The 18,209-nt window shown below is 49.3% G+C and overlaps 1 protein-coding gene and 1 long non-coding RNA gene across 7 annotated transcripts in view; one reads left to right on the plus strand and one right to left on the minus strand.

Moving 5' to 3' along the window:
* Positions 1–1,579: 1,579 nt before the first annotated feature.
* Positions 1,580–18,209, minus strand: part of HNF1B (HNF1 homeobox B) — a 62,909-nt gene continuing 46,279 nt past the window's right edge. For 4 of the 6 annotated variants that reach the window (XM_061142748.1, XM_061142747.1, XM_061142746.1 and 1 more), the window contains exons 7-9: positions 14,861–15,055; positions 11,487–11,605; positions 1,580–2,513 (exon numbers count right to left, since the gene is read on the minus strand). In XM_061142748.1, coding sequence (XP_060998731.1) covers positions 2,493–2,513; positions 11,487–11,605; positions 14,861–15,055 — 335 coding nt within the window. In that variant the 3' untranslated portion in view covers positions 1,580–2,492. The remainder of the gene's footprint in view (positions 2,514–11,486; positions 11,606–14,860; positions 15,056–18,209) is intronic. The other 2 variants (XM_061142749.1, XM_061142750.1) reach the window with 2 other exon arrangements.
* On the plus strand, positions 2,228–4,533 carry LOC133056889 (uncharacterized). Its single transcript, XR_009692926.1, has 2 exons — positions 2,228–2,364; positions 4,361–4,533. It is a non-coding gene; the product is annotated as an uncharacterized LOC133056889 (long non-coding RNA).

An 18,209-nucleotide genomic window follows, 5' to 3' on the forward strand; every position in this document is an offset into this window, starting at 1 on the left:
GGCTCCTGGCTCCCCCAGACAATATTATTGAGGCTAAAGCATTCAAGAGATAATGCATGGTTGAGTTGAAAATGGCTGGGGCCAAGGCCAAGTACCATGTGTCAAAAGGGGCCAAGATTTGCTGTCTCTGGTTGAGACAGCATTTGAGACTCCTGCATCACTAAGAACTTCAACTCCCACTACACCAGGATTTTGAAAAACCTGTTGCTTGGGGTAGGAATTCCCAAGGGACTGGTCCATAAGGGAAGAAGGTATGGGGGCCTTTAGTTGCAGATGAATCTTTGGAGTGGGTAATGCCCACCTGAATCCATGCACAGTGGGCCTCCTTGCCCTTCTTAGAGTCAGTGAAAAGAGAGATCTGATTTAGGAGGGAGGTGCTCTCAGCTACCAGAGTCACCTCGTATGAGTATTGGTCCACATAGGGTCTAGTTAAGAAAAATTCCTAGCGATTTCCGGCCCTCCCTAAGTCCTCTACACTCCCAGAAGGTTTCTTGAGTGATTAAGATCTCCTGGGTTTTCAGGATTATTACAGTAACACAAGATATAAAATCTATCAAATGCAGATACTTATTGCTCCGGAAACAATGTGAATTCAAACATAGGGCTCCAATCCACGAGGCTGGAGTTCAAGAAAGACCTATATTCCCTTCCTCTTCCTGAACTCACAGGAGCCAACCAATAAGACATCTCCACCAGAGTCAGCAAATCCTGGCTTCTCTTGACACAAGGTGCTCGGCTTTGGCCCCGGCCCTTTTCAACCCATCCATGAATTTTCTCTTGACCACTTTAGCCCAAATAACATTGTCTGGAGGGGAGCCAGGAGCCAAAAGAGGTCATCATTTCTAACAGTCTCCATCCCTGCCCTGGGCTCTCAGTACCTTTGCCTGGCTCACTAAGAACCGCATCTTCTACTACTTTGAGATTTTGAAAAACCTGTTGCTTGGGACTTCTTTAGCATGATGCCCTCACTTATAGCCAGCTTGGGAACTGCTCTGTCTAGAAGCCAGAAACAACACACTGGTAGGTCTATGCTGGAGACGGCAAGGAGGAAAGGTCCAGCCTCCTTCTTCCTAGAGTCAACGCGGGATTATTTGTGGCAAAGCCCCTGCTGGAGAGTGTTTAGTCCTCTGGCTTTTCACCTTTTGGACTGTTTGTCTTCATTAGCATCCTTACTGGAGGCAATTACCCAGGCAGGAGGTGATACCCACAGGAGCCATTCTCCTGACTAACAGCCCTATGGGAGGGAAGAAAGGTTGGAGTTCATGCTTAAAATGAAGCTGACAATGTTACCCATGGTGATTCCACACTTCCTACTTTTTCCTCTGTTCCTGTGACCAACAGTCACCGAGAGCTGGCTCCATGTCTACTCTGATGAGTCACAGAAAGACAAAAGTACTGGAGTCTGACTGGGGGAAAAAACTTTTCTTACCTCAGCAATAAGGCCGGCCTAAAGACAATGGGACATGCAGCAGCGAGCCCCATGGAGTAAGTGGAAAATTCCAAGAAGACAAGGGGACAGGGATTCTTGGAGAAACCAAGGCAGGGAAAGCATCAGAGGTAGAAATACGAGACTCCGGGCCATGATAAAATAAATTGTTTTAATGGGAGGTTTTCTGAAAGGGCAACTTTTTTTGTGTGCTATCAAACAGCCAGCCTTGGGGTTTCCTGGGACTGTCCTGGCTGGTCCCCCAACTCTTCCGGAAGCTAAGACACTACTCTGACACTCTGTTCAGCCATTCCAGGGACCCAGAGGTGTGTCTTGGTATCAGGAGATCAGAGTGAGCTGGCAGTCAGTCCAAAATACACAGTCTCTGTGTGTGTCCAGGGCCGGGGAAGTGGGTCAAGGGCTTCACTTCTGCCTTAGGTATTTCTCCGTGGGGGACAAGAGAGGGGGCAAATCACTTTGAGAATTCAACTCTGACCTTTACAGAAAAAATCAATAGATGCTTTAGTATTATATTCAGGGCAGAAGGGAGAGGAAGTAGAGGGTGGAAATTGCACTTAATTACAGTAGTTTATAGTTTACACCCATTGGACAAATTTACTTCTTTAAAAGAAATCTCCAAATCAGCCGGGATTGGGGGAGCGGGACAGGGGGAGGTGGCTGATATTTACAGTGTTTGGCTCAGTTCAATAGCACGTGTCCTCCTCTTCTCATTTCAGTAACAGATTCAAGTTTTCACTTCAGTTTGTTCGATGAAAGAGAGTGATGCAGACGCTACGGCTTTCTCTCTTCCTCTTCCGCCGCTTCTGTCTCCTGCCTCTAGGACAGACCCGACTTCTTGGGAGGGGCATCATGACAATACTGCATAGAAGGGGCTGCGCCTCTCAGAGCGAGTGTCCGAGGCACCGGCAGGACAGCAGGTGAGCAGGGACCTCTCGCAGATGCTGCGTGTTGGGTCGCTGCGCTTCTCCGTGACAGCTGCCCGGAGGGTGATGGTGTGGAAAAAAGGGTCCTTGTCGCTGTGCACAAAGTAAGTGATGTGTGGGCATCACCAGGCTTGGAGAGGACACTGCAGAGAGAGAGGAGAGATAGCTCAGCTGTGTGCCTCTGTCGGGGACCTAGGCCCCTAGCATCTGGCTTGTCTGGGGGAGCTGAGACCCAACTCAACCAGCAAAGAGCTGGAGGCTGGAGGTGTGGGGACCCTGTGCCCTCAGAGTCCTGCAGGGCTGGTTCTGAAACACACACCCTTTAGGAACATCTGGGAGCCGGATTCCTTGGCCACCTCAGAAGAGAGAAGTGAATTGCCAATGGCCTTGAAAGAGTCATAACTTGCCAACCTTTATTCTGAAATGGGACTCCTCTTCCTGTGAGAGTGCTTTTTATAAATTGCTCAGTTTTGTGGCAATGACAGCTGGATGGGGAGCTTTTGCTTTTGAAGGAAGTAAGGGTTTCTTCCTAAGACCTCTAAGAGCAGGGGTCCCCCAGATCCCTTCCCAAATGGAGTAGCAGAGATCCTGTTAAAAGGTAGATTCTGACTCAGTGGGCAGGGGGGGAGCCTAAGAACCTGCATTTCTAATCAACTCCCAGGCTGGGCTGATGCCGCCTGTCTATGATCAGCCCCAAGGCCACAGAGCACAAGAGAGAATCATCACGTACTAACACTCCACCCGGAAGGAGTGTGGGAAATGGCAAAGTGCTTTCTATAATGCTTGCTACTAGCAAGACAAGAAGTCAGAGGACTGGGATCCAAGGGCTAAAGGCCTTTGAGACCAGGCTTCTGGGTGGGTTGGGGTAGGAGACCCAGCATGCAGGAGTCCCTGAGAAGAGCCAGACCCCCATGTGGGGCAGCCTCCACTCCCAGTGCCATGAGTCTTGCTCATCTCAACTATTATGGAAGATTAGAGCTCGCGTTTTCCTTCCGGGGAGTCCCTTTCCCCCCCGCTTTGCTTCTCTTTCTTCCCTTTCCCCTTTGTTGTCACCTCAGAGGAAGGTTCTGCCCTTTGACTTAACGGTTCATTTTCTCAAGACTCCCCCCCTCAGTCACTCCCCCCTCCACACACAGACACACACACCCACACAACACGTTCACATATCTATCACACTGTTAAAGGCCTTTTATCCCACTATTATCCCATTAACCAGTTCTCCCAGCCATAGCCTTGTATGGGGCTGCTATTATGTCCATTTTACAGATTAGGAAAGCAAGGTCAAAGAGAGTCCAGGAATTGCCCAAGGTTTTGGAATTAGGAGAGTGTGGGGCCAGAGTTTCAAACCAATTCTGGGAGACCTCCCAGCTGGTGTTCTTTACATTACACCGAGGTTAAGAGCCTTCTATTAGCTTTTTTTTTTTTTTAATATTTATTTATTTGGCTGCACCAGGTCTCAGCTACGGCATGCGAACTCTTTTTTTTTTTTTTTCATTATGCGAACTCTTAGTTGCAGCATGTGGGATCTAGTTCCCTGACCAGGGATAAACCCGGGCGCCTGGCCTTGGGGTGTGGAGTCTTAGCCACTGGACCTCTAGGGAAAAGTCCCTACGAGCTTTGCTTTTGTCCAAACTCCTTTCTCTGGGCCTTGGTTTCCCCACCTTTATAATGAAGGTCGTTGAGGGATTAGATGGGCTGCTAGTCATGCCGTCCTCCCCATGGTGCTGATACAACTGTCCTTGTTAAGCTGCCTGGGGTGCCCCGGTCTGAGCTGCTCCCCGTCCCCCACCCCACCCCCAGACCCCCCAGTGCTCCTCAGAATGGGGCTGAGTGCTGCGTCCATGTACAGAGACAGTTTTCTGGCCCTTCTGCATTCTTGAGCTCCTGGGCAGGGTCCTCTGATATCCTTTGCCTCCTCTTCCTCCCTCCACCCACCCCTGCTCTCTCCAGTCTCTTTATTCCTCCGTATCAAGCTTTTTCCAATTTTCAGATTTCAGGTGCAGGAGAGAGAAAACGGCTTGTGACCTTACAGGTTTCAATGGAAGAGCAAACACCAAGAACAGATAAGCAGACGCCAGCGAGATTCTATGACCTGTCATTAGGGATGGGCTTCCCAGCTATCAAATGTTTGCTCACATAATAAAATGGTGGCAGAGCCCTAAATGTTGTCAAAGGAACGAGAGTTATTTGCCCCCTTCAGAGTCTAAACACAAACATCTGATAAGGGGCGCACTGGGCTCCCTCAGAGCAGAGGCCCGGTTCAGCCAGCCCCGTGGGGACCCTGCCTGGGGGTCCCTGAGTGACTACAGAGCTCTCCGTCTGGAGGGTGGAGCGGCTGGCGGATTCTTAAGGATGTCCTCACCCTAAGAAGATCTGATCCATAATGAGAAGAGCTGACATTTACCAAGGTCCTACTGTGTGTCAGGCTGCATTGCTAAGGAACGCCTTGACATGCATCATTCCATAGAATTCTCACATCATGCCTTTGAGGCAGGTAATCGTCATTCATTCATTTAACACGGTTTTGTGGACCTTCCCTATGCTCAGCACTTTCGCAGGCGCTGGGCATGCAGCTGTGAACAGGACTCTGTCCCCACCCCCACTGAGCTGACATTTCAGTGAGAGTTTCGAACAATGAATGAGTTAAGAAATGCATAACATAAAAGTTTAGGAGGAGATGAATACTCTCAAAAAATAAGCAAGGTAAAAGGTCACAAAGACTAGAGGAAAGAGGGAAGAAATTATGTAGGGGGGCTCGGGAGGTGATTCCCCCACTCTTTGAGATTTGAGCTGAATGCAACAAGCATATGCAAAGATGCACACTAAAGTATATTCCAGCAGAAGGTACCGCAGGGGCAGAAGTCCTGTGGTGGGAGCCCTTCAGCTCTGGTTTGGCTGAAGCCGAGGGACAGAGGAAGGAGAGGCTCCAGTCTGACCGCATAGGGTCTTGGAAGTCTCTGCTTCAGTCTGGTTACAAACAGATGCTAATGGAGACTTTTGACAGGGGCGGGGAGGTGGGGGTGACATGATGGATTTTCCTTTCTCAGAGACCACTCTGGCTGCTGAGCGGAGAACAGAGCACACCCACCCCATTGGGGCAGGAATGGGGAGTTCCTGCAGGAGCACAAGACTAATGGGGTAGGTGAGAAGCAGTCAGATGGAGGATGCATCTTAAAGGACCCTTAGCAGAACTTGTTGATGGACGGGATGTGGGATGCGGGGTGTGAAATGATCGTGGGTACTCTCAGGAGTCTCACCTGAACAACTGATGGCATTTTTGGAAATGGACAAGTCCAAGCAGAAAGCAATTTGGGTCAGGAGAAACTGGGGCAAAATGAAGAGCTGCTGTGTTAGGCAGATTCGATCCAAGATGCTGGTGAGGTATATTAGGCATGCACCTGTACATGCCAAAGAGGCACTGGGTTTGTGAATCCGCCCTGAAGGGAGAGGTCAGTACTGGAGATAGAATGATAAGACCCATGGTCGTGTACATCTGATCCAAAGTCATGGGACTGGAGATCACCCAGGAATAAACATGGAGGAGAAGAGGCCAAAGAATGAGTCCCAGGACCCCTCAACGAATAAATGTTGCAAAGATGAGCTGGCAGCCAAGGAAATGAGGAGTGGCCAGTGCCACAGGAGGGGAACCAGGAATGGGTAATGTCCTAAGACTCAAGAGAGAAAAAGAGGAAGTGATTGGCTATGTCAAAGATAGAGATTGAGAAGTAACCACTGGATCTGGCAACGTGGAGATATTAATGAGATGGACAAGAGGGGTTTCAGGAATGTGGGGACAAAAGCCAGCCTGGAATGCTCTCAATAGAGAACTGTGGGGGTGTACAGGTCTCTGTACACCAGCCCCCCACCCTGGGTATATACAATAGAATACTATGCAGCCATAAAAAAGAATGAAATTTCACCATCTGCAACAACATAGATGGATTTGGAGGGCATCATATTTTAGTGAAATAAGTCAGACAGTGAAAGACAAATACTGTATGGTGTCACTACATGTGGAATCTAAAAAATATAACAAACTAGTGAATATAATAAAAAAGAGACAAACTCACAGATATGGAGAAGAGACCAGTGGTTACCAGTGGGGAGAGGGAAGAGGGGTGGGACAAGAGAGGAGATTAAGAGGTACAAACTACTATGAATAAAATAAATAACGCACAAGGATCTAATGTGCAGCATGGATACTGGAATACAGCCAATATTTTATAATAACTGTAAATGAAGTACAACCTTTAAAAATTGTGAATTGCTATGTTGAAACTCTGAGAATAAAGCAACTATACCTCAATAAAAATAAGAAGAATTGGGGGTGAGGAAGTGGAGACAGTGAATACAGATGATTATTAATAATCTATTAAGTTAGATTAATGATAGTTCTGTTCATTACAAGTAATGACTATACCTCCAGTGTTTTAGATTAGGGAACTGAGGCTTAGAGAGATTTTAAGTGACTTGCCCAGGATGTCTCAACAGAAAACCCACTATGTAAGATTACTGCCTTTTATCTTCTGAGTGGGACACCAGGGGGAAATAAATGCCCTTTGCCATTTAAAATCCTCCTTCCTAAGCTTGAAAGACACCCAAGGTTACCCTAGGGAAAGCCGAGGTTGACCCAGCTGCCACAGACTGGGTGTTCCCAGCCAAGCACTGAGCTGAGTGTTTTACAAGTTTTATTGCATTTTGCCCTTTCAATGATCCCACAAAGGAGGAATCGTTATCTTCATATTACAGGTAAGGAAACTGAAGTTCAGAGAGGCTGGACCTTCGCCTTTGGTCACATGGGTAGAAAGTGGCAGAAGCTGGGGACAGGGTCTGTCTAATGACTCTTCACCATCAAGCCCACACTGCCTCACACCAGTGGGGAAAGTCGGGAGTGGGTGGGGAAGGGGTAGGAGGGGGTGGCAGGGTGGGTGCAGCTTCAGGGGACTTATGATGAAGCTGCCCACCTCCTTCTCATCAGCACCCCTGATGGGTGACTGCTCTGGGCAGAGGGTGGGGTGAGGGGGTGGTCCTCTCCTGACCTCTCTCTATATAAACTAGGAAGTGGAGCGGTGGTTAGAGTTGTGGAAACAGGAGTCTGCTCACAGCCTGCCCACACTTGTTCTAGCCAAGGCTGGTGCTTGCTGTGGTCTGGTTTCCAGGCTGGAGGGCTGTTGTTTTTGCAGGAGGCTCAGGCAGAGACCCATTCAGATGGTAACTCGCCAGGACTCATTGTGGGTGGGGGTGGGGGCGGGAGACAGGCTCTGGAAAGGACAGAGGGCAGTAACTGCCAAGGATTCCCAGCAAGAAAGTTCCAGCCTGAGATTTCTGAAACATGATCCACAAGGTCTTGCGGCATGCCTGTCTTGACGATGGAAAACACTGGGAGACCAGGTCAAATCCTGGCTTTACCCTCAGGTCAGCATAACCTTGAGTCATTTTTATGAGCACTTCAAAAATGGATCTTAGAAGGTGAGTGTTGGTGAGTGGATTTGGAGTGAGAAGAACCAAAGACTGGAACTCTAGCTCCAGATTTACCATCCTGTATGCTTAGCCAGATTCTGCCCCATCTTTGAACCTCCATTTTTGGCTCTGTAAATTAGGCGTAAAAATTTCTACCTTGCAGGAGGGTTAGCCATTAAAGGTAAGATGGAAAAGCACCTGGAGTGCTACATGGCAAATGGGAGGTACTAAAAAAAAAAAAACGCTAGATTTGAATTCATTCATTCATTCACTCATTCATTCACTCATTCATATTTACTGAACATCTACTAAAGCCCAGGCATTTGGCCATACACGAAGGGCTTGGGTGCTTTGAAAGGCCCTGAACTATTGGCTTTTTTTCCTGGGAGGTGGGTGAAAGGGCATCCTTGTGCAGCAGGAGAGTGGGAAGCAGGGATCTGGAGCCCCGGCCCAGGAGGCAGGATGTGCCAGAGAGATGGTCCTAACCCTGAGACATGGCACTGTCAGAACCTCCTTTGACCACGTGCAGACCAAGCAGTGAGTTCAATACTGAAGGAGCTAATGGAAGGTGCCTTCTAAGGGATTACAGACAGAAAGGGGTAGGAAGAGGGAGGAAGCTGTCACTTCGAGCACATGACTCAGTACCAGGCATGATCTTCAGGCACTTTGAATATTCTGTATGAGGGAGGGGGGAGCTTCCCCTTCAGAGATGAAGAAACAGACTCACAGCCCTGAATTAACTGCCCAAGGTCACGGAGCAGGTGTGAAGGAGCCAGGATTGGCTCAGACCCGTTGGCTTTTCCTAGCATTCTATGATGCCTCTAAAGCAGCCCTGTCCAGGATGGGTCCCGGTTCAATGCCCACATTGGCACAGGAGAGATTCTGAGAAGCCCTGTCCTGTGGGGTTTCTGTTAAACCCAGCTGTTCCCCCAACACATTTGGCCAAGGAATCTTCCTCTCCTTACGTCATGGGCCCCTGATTCCTAGCAATAGTCTTGAAATTCTTTTTGGAAAAGAACACTTTCAAACAACAAAAAAGCAGAATTGCCACCAATTCCCTTCTGAAACTCACTTCTGACCCTTTACCTTCAGAACAGAGCCTGTACAACTTTTCCTCACCTTGGGTTCCTCCTGCTGCCAGGAGGCAGCATCTTCACCCTCCTCATTTCATTCCATCTTTCCTAGCCTCTCTTCTCCTGCTGTTTGAAGCAAGAAAGTTTCCTGACTGGAATATAGTTATGTAGGTTTAATTTTTACTCTTGTTCATGACTGTTACATACCACAAGAGCAGTGATTACCATGGGCATTTTAAAGACGGGTATTGCCAGGACTTCCCCGGCGGTCCAGTGGTTAAGAATCCGCCTGCTAATGCAGGGGCCACAGGGTTGATTCCTGGTCTGGGAAATAAGGTCCCACAAGCCTTGTCTCAACTAAGTCCCTGCGCCTCAACTACGGAGCCCATGAGCCCTAGAGCCCATGTTCTGCAACAAGAGAAGCCACCTCAACGAGAAGCCTCTGTCCTGTAAGGAAGAGTAGTCCCTGCTCGCTGCAACTAGAGAAAGCCTGCGCACAGCAATGAAGACCCAGTGCAGTGAAAAATAAAGAAAGATCGGTATTGGAAGACAAGTACTGTTTAAGTGGGAAAAGTCCAGGATTTAGAATCTAAGGCCAAAAGTCTGGAAGCTCAGTCCCAGCATATTATCTCTTGTGTGACTTTGGGCAGGTTACCCTGCATCTCTGAGCCTTGGTTTATTTCTTTGTACTTCTTAGGAGGTTTTGGCGAAAAGAAAACAACAAGATAATGTTCACGAGAAGCATAAACCATACAGCATTACATGAAGAGTGTTAGCCTTACTGAATGTCATTGTCATCATCCTATAGAACTGTGAGTCTATCGTCAGACTCCTGAAATGTCTGGGGGTTTCGAGATGACTTCACAGTAGTTCTAGAGGGTCGTTCATGTGGCATCAAGGTCAGCTGGCCACTTGGTCCCGTTTGGGGGCTGGTACAGCATCTCAGAGAGCATCTCGAAGTGTTTTGATTAAGAGGCTATTTCCTGAATGCAGAGGACTTGTTTCAACAAGTAAGCATCAAAGTCAACTTGGGAAAGACAGGAATCATTAATCACAGCCCCATCCAGGGCTGCCCAAGCGGGAGATGGATTGATAAACCTTTCAAAGGGGAAGGTATTCCCAAGCAGGGCTGCTGCGCCTGGCTGCCCCCCTGATTGAGATTGGTGAACACAGATAAATGTTTTCCCTGCTCACTACAAAGAGTGGGAAATCGCACGGGAGTCGAAGGGCAGGGCAACAGGGGCTGTCCTTTAATCTTCCAATGGGTGAGAGAAGGGTAGCAAAGTGGGTCTCACACACCTCTCCCTACCTACCCCACCTCATTCTACAGCCCGAAGGACTAGGTCATGTGTGTTTCAGCACCCAAGATGTGCCAGGCACTTAATCTACACAGCATCATCAAATCCACAGAACAAGTAGATGCCACGACTTGTTTTAGAGATGAGGAAAGTGAAGGCTCAGGGAGGTCAAGGTCACCGAGCAAGTGGCAAAGCCAGGAACTGAATCCACCTATTTCATGACACTGCAGGACCAGGAAGAGATGGGGGCAAAGGAAGAACAGAGAAGGCTGAGCCCATGAAAGAACTTGCTCAGGAGCACATGGCATTGGATGAAGTGCGATTTGATGGGGAAAAAAAAAAGACCATCCACAGGACCAAATGCTGCTGGGAGCCTCTGACATGAAGTTCAAGGTTGTCACCTACTTATCTAGCGATCAATAAAGGCCAAACAGTTCCCACACTGCACAGATCCCAGCTACTAAAAGGTCCTATTGTGTTACTCTGGAATTGCGACCTGTGTTCAGACGTCTTGTCCTGTTTCCTAACTCTCAGCGTCTCGTTTGAGTCCAGCTGCCCAAGCTGTGGCTTCACCATAGGTCATCTTAACCCTCATCCCCTCCCTCTAGGTATGTGGAGGTGGGAATTAGTCATCAACTGAAATGGTGACTAAGCCTCTGGATTCCCCACTTTCAATGCACCAGGAAGCTGATTCTGAGCTTCTCTATAAAACACCAAGTGAACACGGGCCCCCGGTAAGGCCAGACTGTCTACTGGGGGAGTCCCCGTGGGTTGGCAGAATTGGGTCATTTTCTGGAGCTTACAGCAATTGGGGGTTCAGGATGAGTTCTGAACTGGGTGAATCAGACTTGGGACCTCTGACTCACTGTTCGTTTTCTCTATTCGTTAACTGATGGGAAATCCTCAGGGATCCCTCTTGCAAAGAAAGTATGAGACTCCAGAGGGTCTGACTTTCTGAGTCCTCCTCAGAAACACCCTGTCCATGGATCATGACCAATCCACTGGGGATCCTCAACCTCAGTGCCTACAGGCTCTGTATAATCCAGTCTCCAGCAGCTGATTGCACTCGCTACTCTTGTGCTCTTGTTAGGGATGCTAGGGGAGCAATAAGCCCCTTCAGCCTGTGGCCCATCTTCTTTGCCTTGTGACCTCAGGGATTCTTTTAGAAAGTACCAGGGGAGCCTCAGAAGGACCACACTGAGGCCGAGTCCACACTCATCACGCTCTCTGCACATCAGTAGTCATAGTCATCCCTTCCCCGCCCCTACATTCTTGCCGGCATTACCTGTTTACTGGAAGACATGCTGGTGAGCGTACTGATGCTGCTGGTATCCGTGACCACCATCGCAGATGGAAACCGGGAGGTGTGGGAATACTGGGGAGGCTCCTGCTTGTGTGTGTACACTGCAGAGACAGAGTGAAGACAAGATCAAGGAGCAAGACTGTAAGCACAGCTACAGACCATCCCTCATCCCACACTACTGTTCCTTTCTCCCCAGGCAGATAAAAGGGGGTGGCGGTGGGCGGTAGTTATGTTTGGGCAAGGCAGTGTGATGTGATCAAAAAGAATGGCCATGTGTTTAAATCCTGGCTCCTTAATCAACTCAGTTAGCCTCAGTTTCCTCCTCTGTAAAATGGGAATGATACCTGTTGTAGGATTAAAAGAGATCATGTTTAAAGCACTTTACCAAATAGATAAATAGGTTTCCACAGTGCCTGGTACATAGAGGTGGCCAGTGCTTCGGCGGTGGGAGCACTTCTTTCCCCCTGACTTTCAAAGTATTGGATGCCTGGGTACAGCAAGTAATCCTGGGACTTTCCTGGTGGTTCAGTGACTAAGACTCCATGCTCCCAATGCATGGGGCTAGGGTTCCATCCCTGGTCAGGGAACTAGGTCCCACATGCTGCAACTAAGATCGGCACAGCCAAATAAATAAATAAATATTCAAAAACAAACAAACAAACAAAACCCCAAAACACAACTGATCCTGGGGCATATGTGGTGCAGCTGAGAATTTAAGTATGAAAAAGTTCTTAGTAGCTGGCAAAATGAAGGAGCTGGCCTGTTTGCTTACTATTTCTGTAGTGACTCAAGTCCCAGGTCTCACACTAGCAACTGTAGATTGATTAATAATTGTTAAGTAGACATGGGTGTTGTTACTTGTATGATTTTGGGCTGTCCCAGTTTGCACTAAAATGCCTTATGACATCACACAAATGAAGTACGATGGACAAAAGTGTTAGTCGCTCAGTCGTGTCCGACTCTTTACGACCCTACGGACAGTAGCCCTCTAGGCTCCCCTATCCATTGGATTCTCCATACTGGAGTGGGTTGCCATTCCCTTCTCCAGGGGATCTTCCTGACCCAGGGACTGAATCCACATCTCCTACATTGCAGGCGGATTCTTTACCGTCTGAGCCACTAGGGAAGCTCCCTGAGCCTAGATTCCAACAAAAGCTCCAGAAGCATGTGGTTTTCACTTTTTGTTTTTCCAGTATGTGTCCACCAGATCTGGAACCTTTGACTCATGCTAGTTCATCCATAAGATTCATGTAAATTCCAGGTCACATGACCAGCCCGGAAAGCATGTGGATGTTTGGCCTTGAGGGAGGGACCAGCTTGTTCTACCAAGGAGTCCTCCAGTAGGGAATGGGGGTGAAGGTCACAGCCTGCCGTCTCAGCCTGTCCTTCCCTTGGTGGGAGGCTGGTTATTTCCTGGTCTGGGGCCCCACGAGCTCTCTCTTCAGAGCCAGCCAGGACAGCGGGGCCTCAGCAGCCCACAGGTTGCTGGTGACCCCTCTCTGACTGTCCCACCCGAGCCTCGCCGCTGAGGAATCCTGCCCAGGTGAGGCGGGGGGAGCACGCTGTCAGGACCGGGAAGGAAGGACAGTGTAACACATGTGGTCCCAGGCTCTGCTGCAGGCTGTGGCAGATTTTTTAAAAGCCACGAAAATGTGATTGGAATGTGAGATGGTATGCAGAAACCAGCTCTGCAGGCCTGGGGCGGGATGGAGCCCCGAGCGTAGAAGGAGGCTGAACTTAGCCGCTGCCCCTCAGACTCGCAGCCAGAAGAGAAACTGAAATCCTCTTTCCTACCCCTGCCTCCTCCTATTAGACACCCTTAATAAATAACTATTTGCATTTTTATAACTCTTTTAAAATATTTATTTTTCAAAATTTTTGGCCACATGGCATGTAGGATCTTAGTTCCCCAACCAGGGATCAAACCCACGCCCCTTGCATTGGAAGCATGAAGCCTTAACCACTGGACCACCAGGGAAGTCCACATTTTAAGAACTCTAAATGCTTACCAAACACAGTTCATACCTCCGTTTGTTTCACTTTCATAGTGACTCCACATGCACACTATTTCCATTTTAAGATGAAAAAACTGAAGTTGAGAGTGGCTGAGGAAATTACCACCGGCTACATAGCTGCTAAGGCTCAGAGCCAGGATTTAAACCTAGGCCTGTCTGATGCAAGACTACTGCTCTATTCCGGAGGCAGCCCAAGTGTGTCCATGGGGTTGTGCTGGAAGACAGAAAACCATCCTCCCCATGCTCTCTCCCCAGACTCGGAGGCAAGGGCCTATAGCCTGACATAGCCAGAGAGCTGGGGCTCTGGGGCTCAGGAGGGGAGAAATGGGGGCTAGGGGTGGGTGGGAAGTAAATGGTTGAAAGGGGGACTTCCCAGGGGGTCCAGTGGTTAAGATCCTATGTTTCCAAGGTAGGGGGCACAGGATCGATCCCTGGTTGGGGAACTAAGATCTCACATGCTGCTCAGTATGGCAAAAGCACCCCCAAAGCTAAATGGTTGAAAGGTAGTCTTAGGGGAGGTGAAAACATCGGGGGTGGGAAGCAGCCTCTCTGTGTGGGGCAGAAACTCTAATGTTCCGTGTGCAGGTGGTTTTTTCCACCCATGTTGATGGTTCTCAATTAGACATGTTTGGGGTGTGGAAATCGGAGAGTGTGGGGACTCCGGAAGATTTTTCAAATTCAGAGAAGACAGTTAGGAGGCAAGTTATATGCCAAGTCTGATCATCTGATAATAGCTGCCTGGAATTTTGGACTGAAAAGGCTAAGTTGAAGCTCGTTGGGAAAAGGGGTGTGCTTGCCCGAGGATCTCTTTCATGGGAACCAGGGTGGGAAAGGGGGCATGGGTTCGTTCCACGTTTACCTTACCTCCCCAGATTGCTATCTCTAGCTTCTCTTCCCATATCGGGCTTAACTGTCCTCTGCAAAATCTCCCCTGGGAATTCCAGGGGTAGAGAAGAGGACCAGAAAAGGCACAGCATCGTGTAAGAGTTGTGCTTAAGAGATTGTCTTGGGACTTCCCAGGTGACCTAGTGGCTAAGACTCCGTGCTCCCAATGTAGGGGTCCCACGTTCAATCCCTGGTCTGGGAACTAGATCCCCACATACTGCAGCTAAAGATCCCATGTACTGTAACGAAGATTGAAGGGCCCAGGTACTGCAACAAAGACTCAGTGCAGCCAAACACATTTTTTAAAAAATGAAAGAAAGAAATTGTCTTGGTTGATCACAGGTAGGGAAAAGTGACCAAATCAGGAAGTTTCCAAGATGATTCAGACCCAGAGAGTGAAGACGCTGGCTGCTGAGGCCCCTTGGTGCTCCCTCCCCGACGTGCCCGGGTCCTTACTGTGTGAGTTCTGCAGCTGCGTCACCGCAGCCATGAAGGGCTGCTGGGCCATGTGGCTGCCGGGGCTCTGCTGCATCAGGGGCTGCTGGTGGGGGCTGTGCAGCTGCTGGGAGAACTGGACGGGCTGCAGGGCTGCCAGGCTGCCGGCCACGCTGTTGATGACGGGGACGCTCTGAGCTTGGGAGGAGTTGAGGCCTGTGAGAACGAGAGGAAGGATCAGAGACGGCTTCAGGGGTGAGCAAAGGCGAACAGACTTGAACGGTCAGCAACCGAGCCCTGGCTGTTTGCCAGCACTGGGTTGAGACCATTACATAAGCGATTGCCCAGGAAGTGATTTTTATAGACCCATTTTATAGACCGAAAAATTGAGGCTTAGAGAGATAAGGTGACTCGCCCACATTCCACAGACAGCTGTAGATGGAAATGGGGTTTCAATGACCTGACTGAGGTCTGAAGGTTCCCCGGAGTCGTCCTCTGAACTCCCAAATTTAGCTCCCTTGGGGTTGCAGCTTTCTGTGTCTGCCCACTCACTGGAAAAGACCTTCATGATGGGAAAGACTGGAGGCAGGAGAAGGGGATGACAGAAGATGAGATGGTTGGATGGCATCACTGACTCAGTGGACATGAACTTGGGCAAACTCTGGGAGACAGTGAAGGACAGGTAAGCCTGGCATGCTGCAGTCCAAGGGGCTGCAGAGTCGGACACGACTGAGCGACTGAACAACCACAGCAGCATATCTGCCCACTTCATCCATGCCTGGCTCTGAGGGAGGCTTGCCCTGGTGCACTCAGGACTGAGTTAAAGGCATCCACTCTAAGGTACAGATTACCGCCCAGATATGTCTGTCCAGCAGGGGGCAGGAGTGTGCAGGGGCCCATGTTTTGATAAAAAACAAAACCTCCTCCACAGTCCTAGAGGTGTGCAGCTTGAAGACCCTCCTTCGGCTGGCTGTGCAATGACCTGAGAGAGGTCAGATGCTCATTCTCTTAACTAGAGCAGACAGGGGATAAAACACAGCGACTCAGCCAGTCTGTGAAGTGTGTCTCATCTGGCAGCACAGGGCTGATGGCAATGGAAAGACCACGTTACTGGAAGGAGGAAGTAATAAGTTGAAGGCTGGTGGTTACAGTAGGTGTTGCCATCTTTCTGTTCTGGAGGACGGGGACCTCTGTGGTTCTGTATTGTGTCTGTATCCTGAGATCTCTTTAGAACTGGAGCCAGTGCTGCCAAGATCAGGTCCCTGGTACCCACCCTCTGTTGGCTCCCTGGGCGGGATTCTGGGGCAGGTAGCTGAAGTGGGGTGGGGCTGGGGATGGGAGGATGAGGGGAAAGATACTCCCAACTTCTTTCTTGGCATTGCCAAGGTTCCTTTGATTTGACCTCATTTTGCGGGGGGGGGGGGGGGGGGGGGGGGGGGCTTCCCTGGTGGCTCAGATGGTAAAGCGCCTGTCTGCAATGAGGGAGATCCAGGTTCAATCCCTGGGTTGGGAAGATCCCCTGGAGAAGGAAATGGCAGCCCACTCCAGTAGTCTTGCCTGGAAAATCCCATGGACAGAAGAGCCTGGTGGGCTACAGTCCATGGGGACGCAAAGAGTCAGACACGACTGAGTGACTCCACTTTTTTTCACTTTTTTCTGGGAAATAGTTGTGGGAGGGGTAGAACAAGCTGAAGATGGAAACCCAGAAAAAAGATCTCTTTCCTAGGCAGATGCGGGAAAAGACACCTAAGAGCCTTTCCTGAGATGGAGAGGGTTCCATAAGCAGGTTCACAGGAGGTGGAAATGCTCTGTGGGGATAGCACAGAGGCCTCAACAATGGCCTGTGCAGAGCTTTAGCTGATACTGTTATCAGAAACCTAAAAGGTGAGCAGAGAAGGGAAGGGGAATAAGCCCTCTCCTGGCTCTCCTGGGTGGGGCTGGGAAGGAGGGGTCCTCTGATCACTCAGTACAACTTATCTCTAACTCCCCAGGGGCTCAGCTTCCCCTCCAGGCACTGTCTCACCTGACACCTTGATCTCCTGTTTCCTAACTTTCCCACAAGGTCTCAGACTCCAAGGGAGCCCCATGTATTTGCTGTTTTCTCCCCAAGACCATCGCCACTGCTCTTTTCAGGAAGTCTCTGCCTAGAAAAGCAAATGATGCCATCTAGAGTGGATGACATTGGAGGACCTAGTTCTGCAACCAGCCTATTGTTTTTGAGTCGTCCTGAGGAGCCCTTTAAGAAATACACATTCCTTGGCCCCACCCAAGACAGAATGAGTCAGACCCTTTGGAGGTGAGGCCCAGGAATTTTATTTTCAACACAGGCTGTGCCCCTAACGTGCCTCAGTTCCAGGATTGAAAGCCACTGATGTCATTCGAGCTCCTGCGGAGTGTGACTCTTGGCTTCCCCATCTGTTTTCTGGGCACTGGTTCCTGCTTAAGAAGCATGTTATCCAGTCCAACAGGTGAGTAGGGAATGATGAATTGGCACTGCTGGGGAGTCTGTTATCATGTTCTCCTTGGGCCTCTGCAGTGACCAAGCAGGGCCCACATACTCAACAGGATGTGCGTGCTAAGTCACTTCAGTCGTGTCTGATTCTTTGCGACCCTATGGAATGCAGCCCACCGCCCGGCCCCTCTGTCCAAGGGATTCTCCAGGCAAGAATACTGGAGTGTGTTGCCATGCCCTCCTCCAGGGCATCTTCCCAACCCAGGGATCGAACCCTTGTCTCATGTCTCTTGCATTGGCAGGCAGGCTCTTTTACCACTAGCGCCACCTGGGAAGCCCCACTCAACAGGACAGGAGTTGGCTATTTATTACTCAACAACTCGTCTCTCGATTTACTGGCCTGTGGTGCAGACAGCAGAACAAGCTTGGACTCCATAACCGATTCTTCATCCTGACACTCCCTGGGGTAGGACTGTGTGTCTCAACAATGTTTGCTGGTGACCCTCTCATCATGCTTCATGCTTTCCCCACTCCAAGTACACACACACACACACACACCCATCTAAGGTCAGTGCACTCTGGTATTGGCTGTCTGCAATAGGAGAATAAGATTATTGTGAGAAGGTAGAGAATTATAGGTGCGAAAAATTAGGAGGAGCAAAATGAAAAAAAAATGTGTAACAGCTCCAGGGAAAATTTTAATTCACATAGTGCCTAAGAAAATATAGAACCGTGTGTGTCAGCCAAAGCTGGAGGTGCAAAGAAAGACGGTAAGTGGGACAGTTTGTGTATAGTTTTGGTTGTAGAAATAGAGATGCAATATCTTATCCATGGGCCTTTTAATAAAATCTCCTAGAAGTCAAGCAAGCTGATTTCAGGAATCTGATCTCATTCTCAAACCCTGGTTTTAGTGCGGTT

Source organism: Dama dama, chromosome 5, assembly GCF_033118175.1.
Source record: "Dama dama isolate Ldn47 chromosome 5, ASM3311817v1, whole genome shotgun sequence".
NCBI classification, from domain to species: domain Eukaryota; kingdom Metazoa; phylum Chordata; class Mammalia; order Artiodactyla; family Cervidae; genus Dama; species Dama dama.